We start from the raw sequence: 18,128 nt of genomic DNA, 5'->3' as shown, positions 1-18,128 counted from the left end.
AGTAGTGTTAAGCCCTTGATTAATTTCAGTGTAAATACTAACAATATTGAAATGGGCCATGTGAAAGTTTAGCATAATTTTATTACCATGCAAAATTTGCACAATACTTTTGAATGCCCTGTTATTTTGTGCATTAGGTAGCCTATAGAAATAAATTACAATATTTAATAAATAAAACTAACAAGCTGCTCAAGAAGAGCTGTTCAAACAAATTCTCAAAGACAGGGCTGGAATGCATAATTAAAAAAAACCCTAAAATTCCTTCGATGGTGACCAAATAGCATGTAACAGTATTTCTATACTACACAGTGTGCTAGTTTATATTCTGTATTTCACATTCCAGAGCTAAGTTCCAACTCTCTGGTAATTCAACACACCCCAGAAAAAAAAATAACATATTTAATGTCAATTTACTAAAGAGGAGGTTAGAAATGTGTTTGAAAATGACTTTTCTTTTTTTTTCCCCAAAATGCTCATAAAAATCTCTGAAAGACACCAGAGTGTTATTTCATACTGTATCAGGACTGACAGAAACATTCAGAATTTATTTTAACAGTCTGACATATTTATCATTACATTAATATCAAAACTGTATTAAAAAGTGAATTTCAGTACATGCAATGAGAAATTGGCTACACTACAAAAGCACTGATAATAGTGTTATCTCTTCTATTCCAGCCAATATAACCTCAAAGAGGAAGCTTCCCTCTACTGACAATTCAAAGTATTCACATTATGACTCTGACACTTGCATGACTGATAAGAGACAAAGTCAGAAAAAGTTTGAAGGTCATTCTTTTGTCTCCCTTGAAACTGGTGTTTTTAATACCATCTAGCAAGGCTTTTCTGGGAAACTCTTTCTTTGGAAATGCACTCTATTTGGGTAGATATTAAAATGCAACTACTGTGTGACAGAAAGTATTCTAGTCAGGGTTTTCTTAACTTGAAATATTTAAAAAAAACCTTCAGGAATAATAGAACTGACCTTTAAAATTAAAAGAAGCAGCACTACGATTAGGAAATATACCTATACATACAAAAAGTTTTCTAGTTATATTAAAAGATTAGGCTTTTAAAACTGATCATGTCTAGGATCTAGGTAGCAACTTGAACATGTATTTTCACTCAAATTTCCAAAGAGTTCTAGAGAATTATAAAAATATTAAAGGTCTGAAAATTGTGTTGGAAAGTCAGGGGAAACAGGATAAAAAATATTTCTATGGTGTGACCTGTTAAATACAGAAAAAAATTATTGATAGCATGTTAAAAAAAGCAAATTACCCTCATAGTACACTAAAATGAATAAATGACAAAGAGGCCAGGATTCAACCACTGTAATACTTCCAAAAACTACAGATAATCTACTGATTACACTGAAAAGTTTTTTACATACAAAGGATGCGACACATTTTTAAATTATTATCACACATAAATAGCTTTTAAATTGTTTTATAGTTTCTCAGTTGAGAAATTAAATTTGATAATTAAACAAAATCATATCAAACTTGTCACTACAAAAGCTAAGCAAAGTAAGTCAAGATGTTAAACTGAAATATTCATTAAATTTACTGAGAATTTGACTTAGCTATTAATTACATACAGACATCCTCCCGACTCCCCACCACATCTCTTCTCAGCACCAAAATTACTCTACAAATTTGGAATAATGAAATTTACCCTTTGGTATACTCATTTTCTAAAAATTTATTTAAAGAGGCATCTTCACTCTCAATAAAAAATTACAAGATTGAAGAGAAAGAATCTTCAACCTAAGTAGACAATATATTTTCATATCCAATGTACAGTCTAACAAAGCCCTTAACTTAGGAAAGCAAAGCGTTTAAGTAAAGATTCTGAGGCGCCTACAGACATTTGGTCTTTTCAAGAAATGAGAGAAAAGAGCAATATAGTTCTACTAACATAAAAGTAGACAGGACTCAAAGCTGTATCTTAGCTTTTTTTCATATATATATATATATATATATATATATGCAAGAAATTGACATATATTTATTATATACAACATCATATTCTTTTAATGATGTTTTACCAGAATACGTCTGCTAAAACATAAGACACGCCTTCTCTTAGGAACAGGTATATTGGATATATATCTGGGGCTGAAATGACCTTCGTGGAACTAGAGCTTCTTGCACAAAATCACTCTTTGTCTCAGAATGAATTTCAAAATGTGACTGGAAGAACACCACAATGACTGACACAAAGATGCTTATGTTGAGCTGCTGTGGACCCAAAGACTATGTTTAGATTAGCAAGTAGTGTATTTTAATTATTCAAGCCCAATATACACACTACACATGTCTCAAATAGTTGTATTTCACACTAGTTCCTCTTTGGTCCAACAGACTGAACAAACCAGGACCATCTGGGAGTGCACAGGCAAATTCCTGAAGGTCACCGTGTAGCACTATTTCATGCAGAAGGATCACAGGCCACGTGCCCTGTTTCTGTGAACCAAAGTACAGAAGGTGGACATAAAGGTGGCACGGACACCCAAAGAGCGACCCGTGGGACTAGGAATGCTGCGAGTAAACGGTTCACACTTTGCAGGAGGACAGTGAAGTCCAGAGAGAACTGAGACCCCACTCTTGGAGAGGGATATTGCAGAGTAGAAGAACTGAAAAACATTCAGAAAAAGAACTCCTTATGGAGTAAAGACTAATTTTCTAGGTAGAGTGGAAAAAAATACTACTAAGAGAAGATTTCAATGATCAGTATATGACACCTGGCAGATTCCATTCTCGTTTACCTACTGATTCCACAAGAATCAATAATATTTTAAGTGTGCTTTTGATGTAAAAAGGGGCACTGTAAGGACACAGGAAGCACAAAATAGCTTCAGGTAAAATGACTTGAGCTAATTCAGTAACACATTTTAAACTTTCAACTTAGGATTTTTGCACTTGAAAAGAGCTCAAATGAAATGAAAAATTAACAAGGGAAATCACGCACACTAGAAAAAATTGGTGAACTGAGTGAGTCAGAGACTAACCATTAAAGTTCCTTAAGTTATCTTGAATTTATATCCAACACATCTTAAATAAGCAATTAATAAATTATTGACCTTTCGGAGAAAAATTCCAGAGCTAACTGATGAACAATCCCCAATGGAATACAATGAACAACCAGAGCTGAGAAAGAATGGAAAGGAAATAACTAGCAAATACATTTCCCTCTTAAAAGGTCAAGAAACTTATGGACAAAATAGAAGTTGCCAGGAGGCAAATTAAGGTGGCCCCATAGCAAACAGGTAGCTCACATTTCAGTCACTAAAGCAGAGAAAAAGCAAAAATGTTAATATGCAGTAAATAGTGGTAAACAATCCAGTTTCCTAATTCTGATGAATAAAAGGAATACAAGTATCCATAGCTGACAAGATGCATCTATACCACATAAAAAGTTGCAGGAAAACTCAAAAAGCAGAATTCCAAAACTAGTATAGGAGTCTTAAAGCCCAGTAACAATTTTATACATTGATTTGAGACAAATCTATCTGTCCATGTTTGAGTAAATCTACAGAAGAGCATACACAGAAACCAAACACATCCTGAAAAGAAGGAAATAGAATTTCAGTAATATGAAATGTTGCTGAATAAATTTTGAAATTAACAATTAAACATGCGAAGGAACATGAAAAATAAGATGAAATACAGCACATTTGATACAAAGAGACAGGTTTCAGATCCATGAGATATAACCATTTTTTAAAAGTAATTAATGCTCCTGACAAAAAAAAAAAAAAGCTACTATTTATCTGGACTTTGGTATTTCATTCCTTTATATTTAAAGGTGTTAAAAAACGGGGGTAGAACAAACTGGGTAAGCAGTTTGAATAACTGGCTCAACAGGGGACAGGACAGGCTGTTTAAAAATGCATAAAGCATGTCTATATCTTGGAACTAATTTATGAAATTTGAAGTTGATGATTTGGGTGCAAAAATTGGTATTAATGAATTCAGCTGAGGCCAGAAAGGAACTGAGATAAAAACCACCACTACTTTACACAGGAAGAACTGAAAGTCAGAAGGATTTCCAGAAATTCTGTTCTCATTGTATGAAAATGACTCAGACAGGAAAAAGTATCCATTTTATAAGTATGGGCTGAATGTGATTAATATATGTGATCAAATAAGTCAAAATCAAGGTACAAAGTGTTGCATGCATGATCCACCCAATAACTAAAAACTTCATTTGAATAAAAAAGGTGGTAAAATAGCACTACAAAATAAATCTGGGACAAAATCTTAGTGAGAGACTTTTGTAAGATATATTTGCCCATGACTGGATAATGCATATGGGGCCTCCTGCTACTGCATACCCAGGCACTACAAATCAGGATTTTTAAAATTATTATTATTTTTGAGATCACAACTATATAATATGCTATAGATGACTGACTGAAAAGAAAAAGGGCAAAAGAGGGCAAATTCAAATGTATATTATGCATAAGGACTGAACTTGTTAGCTTGGTATTTATGTTAATGACCCAACTGAACAGAGGTTCATTAAATAAATCAGTGTATTTGTAACCTATAGCAATAAAATCCAGAATTCTGTTTTTTGTTTATTTTGTTGGGGTTTTTCCCCAGTTATCCTTTTCTTTTTCAAATTGTTGTTCTGTGTTTACTATTCTAGGTGTGCTTTCTATTTCCAGGATGCATTTTGCCCTGTGCTATATATGCTGTCTTTTTTGGAAGACAGCATGTTCAGAACAGATGTTCTTAAATTTATACAGAAAAGAATCCTCTGAGTAAGACTGGTTTGAATGTGTTTTTAACCTGTTCCTTCTAAATTTTTTACTCAGCTTTAAAGAAGCTTGTGTGGAGGGATTTCAATTGTTTGTTCTTCACTAAATGAAGTTTTCCAATATTTTAGCAGAATTAGGAAATTCGCTAATTAAACAAACAGGAGAAGAAGCCAGAAGAAATACAAATCAAAGTCTTTGTACTGTTGGGTTTTTTGATTTTTCTTTTTTTTTTGCAGTTTTTCAAAATATTTGTAGATCAGAATTTGACCCAGTGGGTTATAAAGGTAAAAGCAATACAGCAGACCACAGGTGAGCCTGAGCAATAGCTGAAGTGGCATATTCATTCACATCACAGACTTGTAGTTCTCTATTTTCCAGAGCTAATTAATAATAATGTAAGTGAATATTTATTGGGATTTTAAATGACTAATAGCATAATTTTAATTCAATTTTGATCTCCAATCAATTCTTAAAATCTGTTTTTAAACTGTACAGCTGATCCAATGCCTGCATTATCTCCATTTACTGTAGCACACTTCTAGCTCAATGCCCATCCAGTTCTTACAGGGCCATACAAAAGGGCTGTGGGTACTATCACGTTGTACTGGTTTTAACACCAGCAGGCAAATTAAACTTCAAATAAGCCACTTACCTCCCTGCTCTCCTTTTGGAAATTTCCTCATTTCAAGCATTAAGAATATCTTAAATGACAGTACTGGACAAGAACAGATAGTATTTATTAAGTCATTATGACACTGATTGAAGTGTTCTCTTTCTATAAACCAATAAAACATCAGTAATAAGACCTACTCTGAAATTTTCGTTTTTCGATGACTGGTATTTAGCCACATGGAAAACTATGAAAAAATTCCTACTTTTATATATCTGATAGAGATTACTATGGTTAATATGAACTATGGAATACATTTTTTTCTTTGAAATATTTTTTAGAACACTGACTATAAAAAAAAAACATAAACCAAATTCTTCTTTCATTCCATTGACCCATATTAGGAGTGTGAGAGACTGTAAATGAAGACAACTTCCTTCTTTTAATGGTAGTGCTATTTTTATTTCATGTAGAGCATTTTGCTATGCTAAGTGACCCCAGGACCTGTAAACACGAAGGAGATTATTTCATGCTTTTGTTTTCTGCTCAAAAGCTAGACTTGCAAGACTGTCAGTAGAGAACTCTTTTTAATTTGCACTGTACCTTAAGTTGAAGAACCGCAGCCTTTAACAGTTTTGGTTTAAATATTAATGATAGACTTCTATGGGGAGCAGTGAAAAGGGCCTCTGTTTTCAGTACAAACATATGCAGAAGAACTACAGTCTATTTCAAATAAACATGAAAGTTTGATTCTCTGAGTACTGAATACTAAGAGCAGGTGATGCACACAAAATCTGCTCCTCAACCCACTTCTGTACATAATATTAGCTTACAAAGATGCCTTTGAAATCTTTAAAGAGCAGATCAATTATAGCTGTTATGCACAAGCAAACTCTCCTAAGATGGGCTATAATCCTGCCGTGTCTTTTTAAGTGACAGACAGATGTGTGTGTGCCTAAAGGCTAGTGTGAAACAAAAATAATTCCTTGTTGTAAAGCTTGTGTAAAGCCTACTCCTTTTGTGAACTTGCTTCTCAACAATGTGGACATAAAAGAAGTTTGAATGCTGACCAGAAATCAGGGTAGAAGTTAAATTATGTCCGCCCCATACTCCAAGAATAAGGACAAAGCAGATTAAAAACAATAATTCCCTTGCAAACATTTTGGTGACTTATTTGAGAAATCCTGCTTGCTGCTTACATAGCAAGACGATTGACTTAGCAATGTCTGCTTCTAAATATAAGCATTTATAATGCAAAAGCCATGTAAGCAATTCTTGAGCAAGATCTAATTGGAACTAATAAAAATCAAACTTTTCACCAAATAGTTTAGCTTGACTGTGTCCTTTGGACATAATGGAAGAGCAAAATGCTTTAATATTAATAACACATGTTGTATGGTATTTCTGGTAACAAAGGCTTTATAGAATTTGCAAAACAATTTTCAGATATCCAGGATATTTTATAGTGACTACTGAGAAGACAAAAGTATATATGTATACCTTCAAATTCTTTTACAATTAAAATAATTAGAATAAACAGAAGCACAACAACAACCAATGAAAATAGATAAGGAAATTATTAATCTGAGAAATACAAAAGACTCGGGAAACAAGGTCCTTAATTTATTAACAGATTCTCATTGTTTCTTCTAAAGCTAGAAAAAACTTTTTTCTGCTATTGAAGTATTATTGTGCCAAAAGAAAAAGGAATACAAACATGTTCCTCCTTCAAGTTGATTTTCACAGTTGCTTTGAATAGGTCTATTGTTAGAGAAGTCACAAACACCACCAACTCCTCCTCTGCTCCAACCAACTACAAAAACAGTTGAACCCAACAGTCAACTCCTGCCTCTACCAGAGCACCTACTTTCACATTCTGTTCATATGTATAATGCTGCCAAGTACCAGCTTATTCTACTTTAATTTTAGTATAGGAATAGGTTATGCCTATCTGAGCACACCAGATGAAGTCAAAATTGATTCCTCAGCTACCAGGGTTCAGACTGTTTAATCCTAATTCAGTTTTGTTGCTAGAAGTGGGGAACAAAAAAAGGAAACTACCAAGAGCAGGACTATTTTAAATCTCAAACCTAATGGAACAAATAACAGTAGTTGCAGCATCATTAACCTTGAAAATATTTCTAATGCTTCAAAAGAATATGTAAGGAAAACAAGGAAATATGTAAGGAAAGCAGGTTTGTGTGTCTATCCCTGACTATAACATATATCTACATAATTTGTGTGGCAGTATCTGTAAAAAAAAATTAAAAGTCTTATGAATGATTCAAAGAAAAGAAAAATGGAAAAAACCCATAAAAACTGCTACTTAATATTCAGAAACTCAGAAATATTTGATATCTAATAGATGAGGTATATGGAACCACCCTACTTGCCTTTGAAGGCAGAAGAGACTGCAGGTACAAAACCTTTTAGTTTACCTTTTAATTTAGTCCTTAGTCCTTTAATTTTAATTTAGTCCTTATGTCGTCTTCTACTGTATCTTCCTTCAGTAAAAGTCAGTTAACATGAAAGGTGAGTCAAAGAAAGGAATTAATGCTGGCAGCAGAGGTAGACTAAAAAAAAGTGTCAGAATAATTTTTGTTTCCATGAAAACATACAAAAAGCATTTTATATTTAATAAAATATCATGTAGCAAATAATTTTTGTCTTGCAGGAAAAAAGAAAAAAACAAAACCAAAAATATAAACCCAAGCAGAAGTTCCTTACATTCAATAAAAAAACACGATTAAAAATGAGTAAGGACAATAAAAGGTATCTTTCTGAACCAGAGATTCTGGGTGAATTAGTCCATGGAGGACTAGCTGAAGTATGCTGCTTCATTTACACAACACACTCAAATGCATGTTCCTCCTCTTGGCACAGTCCACATAAGAGAAGTGAATCTGCTACAATGAAATGACAGCATTAGAGCCAACTAGCAAAACTGTATGCAAAGGCAAGAGCTCACCAACTCTAGAATGCTCTGCAGCATAGAAAATATTTTGAGACTTTCTCAGAAGTTCACAAGACAATTCCCAACTGCTGAAATTTTACTTCAGGAAAAGAATCTTGCACCCATTATATTGAATATGTTTTTACAGGGAATAGATAAAATAATCAAACAAAATAATCGATCAAAAAGAGCAAAAAATGGTGTTGCACAACATGGAAAATATGGTTCTTTCTTCTCCTCTGCCTCCCCCAGTCTCCAAACTGTAGGATTTTAGAAGAAAACAATTGTTTAATAGGTACAAGAAGAACATCTGCATGGCTCTATTAAGAGAGCAGAATCTATACAGAGAAACATCTCTGACTACTCCAGGCATAATATTTTTCTTGTTTTCGGTGTGGATTTTGTAGTGATATCATAGTGTCACTTAAGCAAAAGTATGCTGTTAGAAGCTCTCAACAACTGTACCACACATCCAACTCCAAATTTTATTAAAGACAACGTTAGATTCTAATTAAGAACTCAGCTAAATCAGCTTTACTGAAGAGGAAGATAAATTTCAGCATGACTGCTTCTGAGGGAAATTAAAAACAAAAGATAAAATATATTAAGAGGTAAAACTAAAAAAAGTTCTGTGGATGGTTAAACACTGGAATGGGTTGGGAAATCTGTAACCATGGAGACATTGAAAATTCTCTTAGACAAAGCCCTTTGTCTAAGAGAAGGAGCAACCTTTGAGCAAACAGCCAGACTACACAATCTTCAAAGTTACCTACCAATTGTTTTAATAGATAAGGCTCTTACCACATACATCTCCACAACCAGTAAAGTCCAGGAAGACAGAAAAACTACATTCCTGTGTGGCATTTAAGCTGGCTTTACAAAAATGGTTCTTGTTCTGTTAGCAACAGAGGAACATGAACCAGTTATTCCCATGTGCCACGCTGGTTTTCTGCCTTAAAGTAGATTTTACTGCATTGCATTATTGCTCTATCTTCAGATACCTCAAAAATTCATGTATTTGAGGCCTCCCTGATTTCTGACATAAGAGCTGTTCTGCAGAAAATAGTTCTTCCAAATGAAAGTAAATGGCTTCTAGTAAATTCTAGTAAATTCTTCCCACAATAAAAAAAAAGAGTACCAAATACTGTGTAAGGTTTCCCTTTTCTAATGTCAAGGTAGAAACACAGGTTATACAGAATGCCAGACACAATCACCCTTGAATCTTAAGAACCTTGCACTGCCAATTGATAACTTTTTTGACTAAATCATGACAGAAATGTCATTTAAAAGCTTTAGAAACCCTATACTTCTTGTAGCTTCTGAATAGGCTCACTGCTTTGATAACAACAGGAAAGCTATTTCATTAAAAAAACTCATAAGCAATGCACTCCTCATTTCAATCCAGCATGCCATTATAAATAAGTGGCTATTCCAATAAAATATTAAGATATATTTTTAACAAGACTATGGCTGTGATGAGTGGAAACAGATGCATCAAAATACTGCTGCAGTAAAAGCCAGGCCAATCTGGATTCCTTATGTTAGGTACTGATAATAACCTGTATGAACTCTTTTTTATCTGGAAGCAAGACAAACAAAATAATTTATCACACAATAAAGTGACTTTTGTCTGTATTGCCTCGCTACCATCAATGTGGCTACTTTTCTAAAAGCCAGGCATTACAAAGACAATCTTGGCAAACTTTACTTCAAACATGCTTCCAGATACACTGAAGGCCAAAGGACCATGAATTTAATGTGACTGACTGAGGTTGAAAGGCTGAGTTGTTATTTAAAAATGTTTCAAGAAACCACTCCATAGATTTTAATTAGATTCATATCAGAAAACATAGAAGAATTAACCTTGGTAAGTGACATTTTGTCCTGCTTAGCATTGGAGGATAGTGCAAATTAAGAATGCTAATATTCTTAGCATAAATGTTTCAAAATACCTTTGTTTTATACTAACAAATGAAAAAAATATACCAGCAGTCGAATATATTTTTCATTTAACTTCAGAAACAGAGAGCTTACTACATAACTGTATCAGCAAAAGAAGTGAGTAAAGATCAGTGGTTATAAAAAGGTAAGTAGGGGAAAAAACAGGATGAATAAATTCTACAGTTAAACCAATATTTATATTTACTGTGATATTATAAAGTAAAAGATGTAAAAGATCTTTTAATATACAAACTGCTTCCTAAGGACACAACTTGTGTTATACTTAAGGAATTTCAACAAGATTTTAAATATAAGACAATAAAAAAAAATCCAGTTAATATAGTGGCAAATAATACTATTGTCCATTTCACAAAGCATCAACTTACACAAGAAAACCACCTAATATCTGATAATAAAATACCATATTTTCCTCTTCACACAGAAACTTTCCTAACTTTTAATACTTTTTTTAAAAAGAAGGCAAGAAAATGACGAGCTTTGGAAACCATGTTAATTCAGCATTTTGGATCAAGTTTGTCCTTTTCCCTGTTCTCATTTAGAGCAAACTTCCAACCATTTTAAAGATGCAATCCTGAGCATATTGCACAGTAAAAATTGTAGAATTTGTAATAATAATAATAATAATAATAATAATAATAATAATAATAATAATAATAATAAAAAGGGCAGCTAACTCATGGACAGATATACATAAATGCTCTCTTAGCCATTGCTGCAGTTTGTTTAAAAGTTGATGAAAATCTAGTGAGTATTCTTTGCTGTTAGGTCGATTAAATAGCAGCAGAGCTACCTCTACAGAAGGCTCAAACCCATGTAATTGCTTTCTCCATTTCTACTTCTCTCACCACCAGCTCTATACAGGTCAAGCTCTGAATAAAAATCAGAAGTCTCACAAGGCTTTACACACAGACACCAACAGAATGTTTAATTGTCACTCTCAGTCCCAGTAAAACAGGTTCAGATTCTAGAATAACAGAGTCAGTAAGGGCCCAATCCTAAACAGATTATTTGGCAAAAGATGGAGAACTCTAGAAATAAAACAGAAATCAAGTACATGTCAAGACTGAAGACTAGCACAGTTTCATAAACCTAAACCAGAACTGAAATAGCAAACAATGTTACTGTCTGATTCAGCTTTCTACATAAAAATGGATGCTCTTCCATGCGGCCCCAAACCCTGAAATTAGCTGATAGCAGTAGGGAATGAAGGAACTACCTACAACAACTGCAATAAGAGAGACCATCAGCTTCATAGAACAGACCACACAGAAATACATAAAAATATTTCAAAGCTTCAAAGAGTACAGCCATGCAGTTAAAGTGGCTTAGGAAATCATAAACACAATGCAAAAGCCAAGCTTTAAGAACTGGTGAAGTTATGTGCACAAGATACTGGCAAGAGTAAGTAGTGTTGTCTGAGCAAAGGAAACAGATGTCCTTTCATCTTTTGAAAAACCCCCAGGAATTTGAGAACAAATTAGGTGTCATCTAAAATTACAGCAAGAACAAAGCATATAATAGGAGATATTTGAGGCAAAGAACAGTTTATAAAGACAGAGTATTAACATTTTCAAAGTCTGCTGGCATATCAGGCTAGTATAGAACTGAACCACTAACTTATACGAAGTAAGAAAAACTTAGAATCCATAATTTTGAACCTAATAATAAAACTATTAAGCCTGATGAGCTATTCCATGCATCCTTTTAAAACCAGGGATCTCCGTGGTAATACTGTCAACAAAGTTTCAGAGTATTACATGCAATTAATCCTTGCAAAAAATTGGCATGAGAATTTGGAATTGTTACTAAATGCTAGACATTGGAAAGAAAGTGGTGAGTTAAATTTCATCCAGAGGTAAAGACAGCAGCTAGTGACAATTCACTAAGTGTTACAGTGAATTATCATGGTTGAATAAATCTCACAGAAGGCTAGATAAGCAGATTTATTGCTTCAAATTCACAGAAACATAGATAAGTGTTAGAAAAATGAAACAGGAAAATGTTCAAGTGTTATTTGAAGGAAAAAAAAAACCCAAACCACAATGTAAAATAGGTAAGGATTTATAGCCTACTTATTAAGCTTCTAACACTTCTCAAGTTAGAGCTTTAAATGACAACTACACTGGTCAGTGATAGCTTAATTAAAGCAGGATCTTGGTAATCCTGCATTTATTCTTCTAATTCTTAGAATCTAACTGGTTTTACTTACTGTCACATACAAAACAGTCAGCGCACTGACACATATGAACAAGGAGAGACAGGTGAATCAGAGGCACAAATAACTTATCTGAAGTCATGAAATGCATCAGAGCCAGAAAAGAATGCATTTCGACCAGTACAATATAATAGTATCTAGAACTTAAAACCATTTTTGCCATTATTTTCGTTACTTAGCTGTGTGTTCTAACATTCCCAAAGCAGTAGCACTTCAAACCTGTGGAATATGAGTTCAAACTCTGAAAATGCAGACAAGCCAGCAGAAATTCAGGAATATTTTAAAATTATTACATGCAGAGTATACTTCAAAAAAGGGTTTAGGACAGGCAATGTGTGTAAAATTGGATATGGTAAAAAATAATTTGTCACAAACAGTGCTCTTTGTAGTCAATATTTCTTCTTTCTGTCACTCCACTGAAAAGTGTCATAAATTTATTCCTTCAAGGCAGTAATGAAAAATTCCAAATTTTCATAAACAGCATTTTATTGAGATTATTTATGCATCATCAAATCTATGTCTGAATAACAAAGTTCACAGATGAAATCCTGTTCTATTATGACATCAATATTCTGCTTCATTCCTGATAAAACACAGATCAGTAATTAATTTCAAACCATCATTTTTTCCTACTCCAATTAAGATATGACACAAAGAGAACTTAAAATAAGTCTTTTCTTTAAGATGTAAATACAGTTTCCTTTAACTAGTGATGGACAAAACAGAAAATAGCTCAATGGATTGTGAATTATTAAAAAAAAAATCTTCCTGGTTATTGCAAGTTTTGTAGATTCCATCTCAAGAAATTGCTTTAAAAGTGGTAAATAACAAGGAGTGATTAGGAACTAGCCAAGGTCATTTGTACTATCCTAATAGGCAAAGAGAGTTTATTCTTCTGAGATTTGATGAACATTTGTTAACTTGTGAGCAGGGAGAAGCAAATAAAGTAATCCTTTATAAGCAGCAGTAGCAGGATATAAAAGTAATTTTGTCAAGAGTCAATGGTAACTACTTAGTAAAGCTGATAAAGAGATTAAATTGAAAGAGCACAGAAATACAGGAAAAAGCATTCTGTAAAAGGTAGTGGAAGAGTTATAGACATGATGGAAAATGGTATAAAGCACATGAGCATCTCCTTTTCTAACTGACATGATTGGGAAAGGAAGGTAAGAGGTTACAAACCTCAAAGGTTTATGTGAAAAAAGATTTCTGTAGTCTAAATGTAGGAAACAAAACATTTGTTTTCCACTGTGTGAGGAAGCACATCCCTACAAAAAGACACAACATCAGCATTTACCTTTGGGCAGCGGGAATTGTGTGGTGTGGAACAATTTCTCACACTTTCATTACCACTAGGAGCTGCAGAGAGAGAAGGTTGAACAACACAACCACTCATTTCATTGCTCAAATCAGGGATGGAGGCACCTTCTAAAGATCTGAAATTCCAAAAGAGACTCTGCTTGCCACATTTAAGACTGACAGACTTTCATACAGACCTACGGACCTGCAATTATTTGCAACTGTAGGCTCACTGTAGCGACTGTTTACACATCCTTTGCCCTCAAAATAAAACTAAAATGACCAACTCACCACTTGTCCATTCTGAGGATTTTTGTGTGCATATGGTGGTCCACGGATGTGATTCCACATCTGACCAGATGTCATAGCAAATACAACACACTAGAAAAAGAAAAGAAAAACAATATACTAATTAATTTACTGTGAAGGACTGAACAGAAAACCGTTTTGCTGGTTACTCTTGCTTCAGATAAGTAATTTTTTCACTACCCAGACACAGCATCTACCTCTATTTGAATTTTAGGATAGTATCTTCAGATGCATTACTTTCATAAAATTCTTAATGACTTCTACCATTTTGAAAATTACTTACCTCAAGACAGATTTTCCAAATCTCACTTGAAATAACCCAAAATTTATACACCATATTTACACATCTACATGACAAGTACTTGCAGCAGTAGAAGGCATTCATTGCAAATGTTCTGGAAACCAGTACTCAACATTTATACAACCTTCCGTGAAAATATTTCTGCCTCTAAATCTTATACAAATTTTTATCTTACCCTTTTGTTTTCACATGTCTGAAATTATACATAAAGTAATAGAAAAAAGCTGGCTATTAAAAAACCAAATCTGTCCTATTTTATGAAATTCTCATTATGTGTCCTATATGACTGTGATTCATTTTAGCTATGACAAATAGCAATGGTTGATTTGCTGGAAAGGTTGAAAATTCCCAACAGAAAAAAGTGTGAGGTTAGGTTAGGGATGTGTGACAACTGTAAAACAGACCTTAATTCTTGTAGAGGATCATACTGTAGAATATCCATGACAAACACCAGTCGTACCAAGAGTCATTAAGACTATTTTAAAGAAGAAAGTACAGTATTTTGGATTACCAAGGGAGAGAAATAGGAAACACATGTCATCTAAATATGTCTTTTGTTTTATCAGTGTAGATAATCTTTACAAAAGCTACATTTTAAGTTCAGTACATGCTCATTTTTACTGTACATCAATATTCCAAATAGCATCATAAAGTCATAAAGATATGGCAGATGGATCATGCCATAAAGGCAGATGGATCATGAATGCAAAACTTTGTACCATAGTGACTGACTAAACCAGGGTTTACTAAAACCCTTCCGTGTTTTCTTTAAAAAACATTTTGTAACATGCTTCTGAAATAAACATAAGCTAGTGTAGCTCCGTATCTCTGTAAATGCAGCATTGCTACCTCTAGAAATAACAACAAGGCCTTACTATGAAATCTTGTCAAACTGTATTCAAACCTGTCTTGGTTTTCCTGGCTTTGGTTTTTGTTGTCATTTGGGGTTTGGGTGGCTTTTTTGTTGGGTTGTTTTTTGGTTTTTTTTGCTGTTGCTGTCAGGTAGTTGTTGGAGGGGGGGGGGGTACTACCTATTTAGCTAAACAGCAATTTTTCCAAAGACCAGGTGACCATACCCAGTTTACATTACATTGGCATATTACTTTTTTCCCTCTATTCTGTTTAGGAAGAAACAGATAGGACTAATATATTGATGCATTACTGTAGTGATGAGGTGACAACAGAGACAGACGAAGTGTAAACACAGGCTACAACCTGTCAGTATGGAATGACAGGAAATGATGCACAGGATTACATTGGAGATCTTATAAATATTACAATAGTGAATAAAGAAACACAGACGTAGGAGCACACGGAAAACAGTTTTAGTGCTAACAAAGAAAACAAAGGAAAAGCATCCAACATATCTAATATCACCTCGATTTACCCTGTAAATTCTGATCATCTCAAATTACCCTGTAAACTTTTGTTGCAGATCAGTGAAGAAGCACAAAGCATGAAATAGCCCCAAGTGGACCCTAAACCAAGGAGAAAGAAAGCAGCAGCATCACACTCCTCCCAGCAAAGACCATGGAACGCTGACAACTCATCATAAATACCACATCACCCCAAGGCAAAAGAATGATCTGCAGATCCAGAGAGAACAGTGGAAGATTGGCCATGACAGAAGAGAAATGCTAAGATACCAAGAAATGCAGGCAGAATTATTTAATTGTGGTGTTATTAATGAGACTTCTCCTGTAATAGAAAGAAAAGATACATTTTCAAATACAGCTTAATTACTACTTTGCTGTAGTGCTAGAATTTTAATTGCAAGAAAAAGTTGTTATTTTTAATATAAAATGTGTTTCATTTTGCTTTCAACAGGATTAAGAATGTAACAGCATAAAAACTAACATAGCAGATGAAGACATACTCGTAGTGATTGCTAGCAAACGGATTGTGTTTTTATTAATAACATGCAACAAAATGAAAAGAGTATACAGTGACATTACTGGGAGAAGAGTAACATAGTTATTTCTATACCTTGCAGATTGTTTTAGCAGAAAAATTTATACTGCAATTTTAGTGATGACTCACATAATAGCTTATGTGAAAGCACAAAAGTGTAGAAATTGAAAGTATCAAAAGTGACGTGAAAGATATTTAGAAAGGCAAAAAATTAGCTGAAAAGTCAAACATTGAAAGATAACAGATGCATGGAGTACACAGACTGGGCCTCTCTGAAAGTATGTTTTCCATGAGAAGTAATTTTTCTCATTTTTAAATTTTGACTGTTTGCAATTTATATTCTCTAGGGCCAAATCTGCTTCCATATGGAAAGATCAAAAAGACTCTACCCCATTTTATATATAGTCAAATATTTTATAAATTATAAATCTCCCAAACTACTGAAGATCTTTCATGCTTTAAATACCACATTGTGAGACAGTATAATATCCAGCAAGAAAAGTAACTAGGAGACACAATAGTGGGGAGAGGAAAATGTCAAGTGTAAGTGCATCTGTAATTCACACTGATAAACAATGTTTGCCATTCCAAATGGCATACTTTCCATAGGATCCTATACTTTGGGATCCAAATATTTCCAAACTAACCCTTACTGCAAGTTGATTTTTCCCAGTTAGAAACTTTGCCAAATTAATTCCTACAAATTACCAACTTGTTCATATTTACTCTCATATGCAGAGAAATTGTGCCTTTCTGCAGTTTTCTTGGATCTTGTCAAAGTTCAAAGGATGAAAACTGGAGTAAAGGAGAAGAGTCAAGTGGAGTACTTATCTCTAATCACAATGCTACTTTTCCATAGTAGAGTCTGTATTTCAGCAGTTCTACAGAGAGGAAGACTACAGAAACACCTTTCCACCATCTGCTCCTTCTTTCTCCTTTTCAGACCCCAAGAACGCCACTGACTGCTGCATGCCACCGGATTTATCAATGGAGTTCATGATATTTTTCAGGGTTTATGCTATTTTAAGAGCTTCCAGATTTAGATAGCTTATTTTGCACCTAAATGATAAAAGCAAGCAGAGTACTTGGCTCTGCAGCCAAACAGTGGTGTTCTAGGTGAGTACACTCCATGTGTAGGTGGATCCACTGCAGGACCTTGTTAACAAATTACAAGTGATGCTTCCTTCATGGCTTCTATCCTTAAGGCTCACTAAGGGGGAGGCTGCTTTAAGCTCACCCATGGTGCATTTCTGTGTAAATCACATGACTTCTAAGAACAGATAAAAGATAAATTAAGCACCAAGAGTCCCAGCAGAACACCGAATTACAAGCAAGACACAACTTCACAGGCACATAAGCAGAGTATCTCAACTTCTTGGTCTTGCAAACCTTGCAAATTATTTATTTGTGTTTAATATATCCCCTTCTCAAAGGCCCAAGTTTTGTTTAACACTGTCTGCTAGTTCATCAAACAAAACTGCAGGCTTAAAAAGTCATTTAGTATGCCTTTTGAAGAGAAGCTTCCTATTAGCAGATAGTATACAAAACAAAAATAATGAGATTTCTTTGCAAGTTTAGACCCAAGAACATGGGAAACTCGGTAATGTAAGAAAGATAATGAAATTTTAGATTCATTTATGAATGTAGTTAAATTCAAGCATAGGTTCAATAAAAATGAATGACAGCTAGTTCTACACTTTATTTCTAAATTGTTCTGTATATGTAAATTCTAACCATTTCAGAATTACTGTTTTAAAGAAATGTAATCCTTTCTTATCCAGTTTAGCCTTGCTTTTGCAC

General features: G+C 33.9%; 1 protein-coding gene across 4 annotated transcripts in view; it reads right to left on the bottom strand.

Moving 5' to 3' along the window:
* Positions 1-18,128, bottom strand: part of TUSC3 (tumor suppressor candidate 3) — a 108,047-nt gene that overhangs the window by 36,357 nt on the left and 53,562 nt on the right. For all 4 annotated transcript variants that reach the window (XM_063155947.1, XM_063155949.1, XM_063155950.1 and 1 more), the window contains exon 6: positions 14,099-14,188. In XM_063155947.1, coding sequence (XP_063012017.1) covers positions 14,099-14,188 — 90 coding nt within the window. The remainder of the gene's footprint in view (positions 1-14,098; positions 14,189-18,128) is intronic.

This window comes from Melospiza melodia, chromosome 5, assembly GCF_035770615.1.
Source record: "Melospiza melodia melodia isolate bMelMel2 chromosome 5, bMelMel2.pri, whole genome shotgun sequence".
NCBI classification, from domain to species: Eukaryota; Metazoa; Chordata; class Aves; order Passeriformes; family Passerellidae; genus Melospiza; species Melospiza melodia.
Note: the sequence above shows the minus strand (reverse complement) of the source record. Positions and strands in the feature narration are given on the sequence as shown.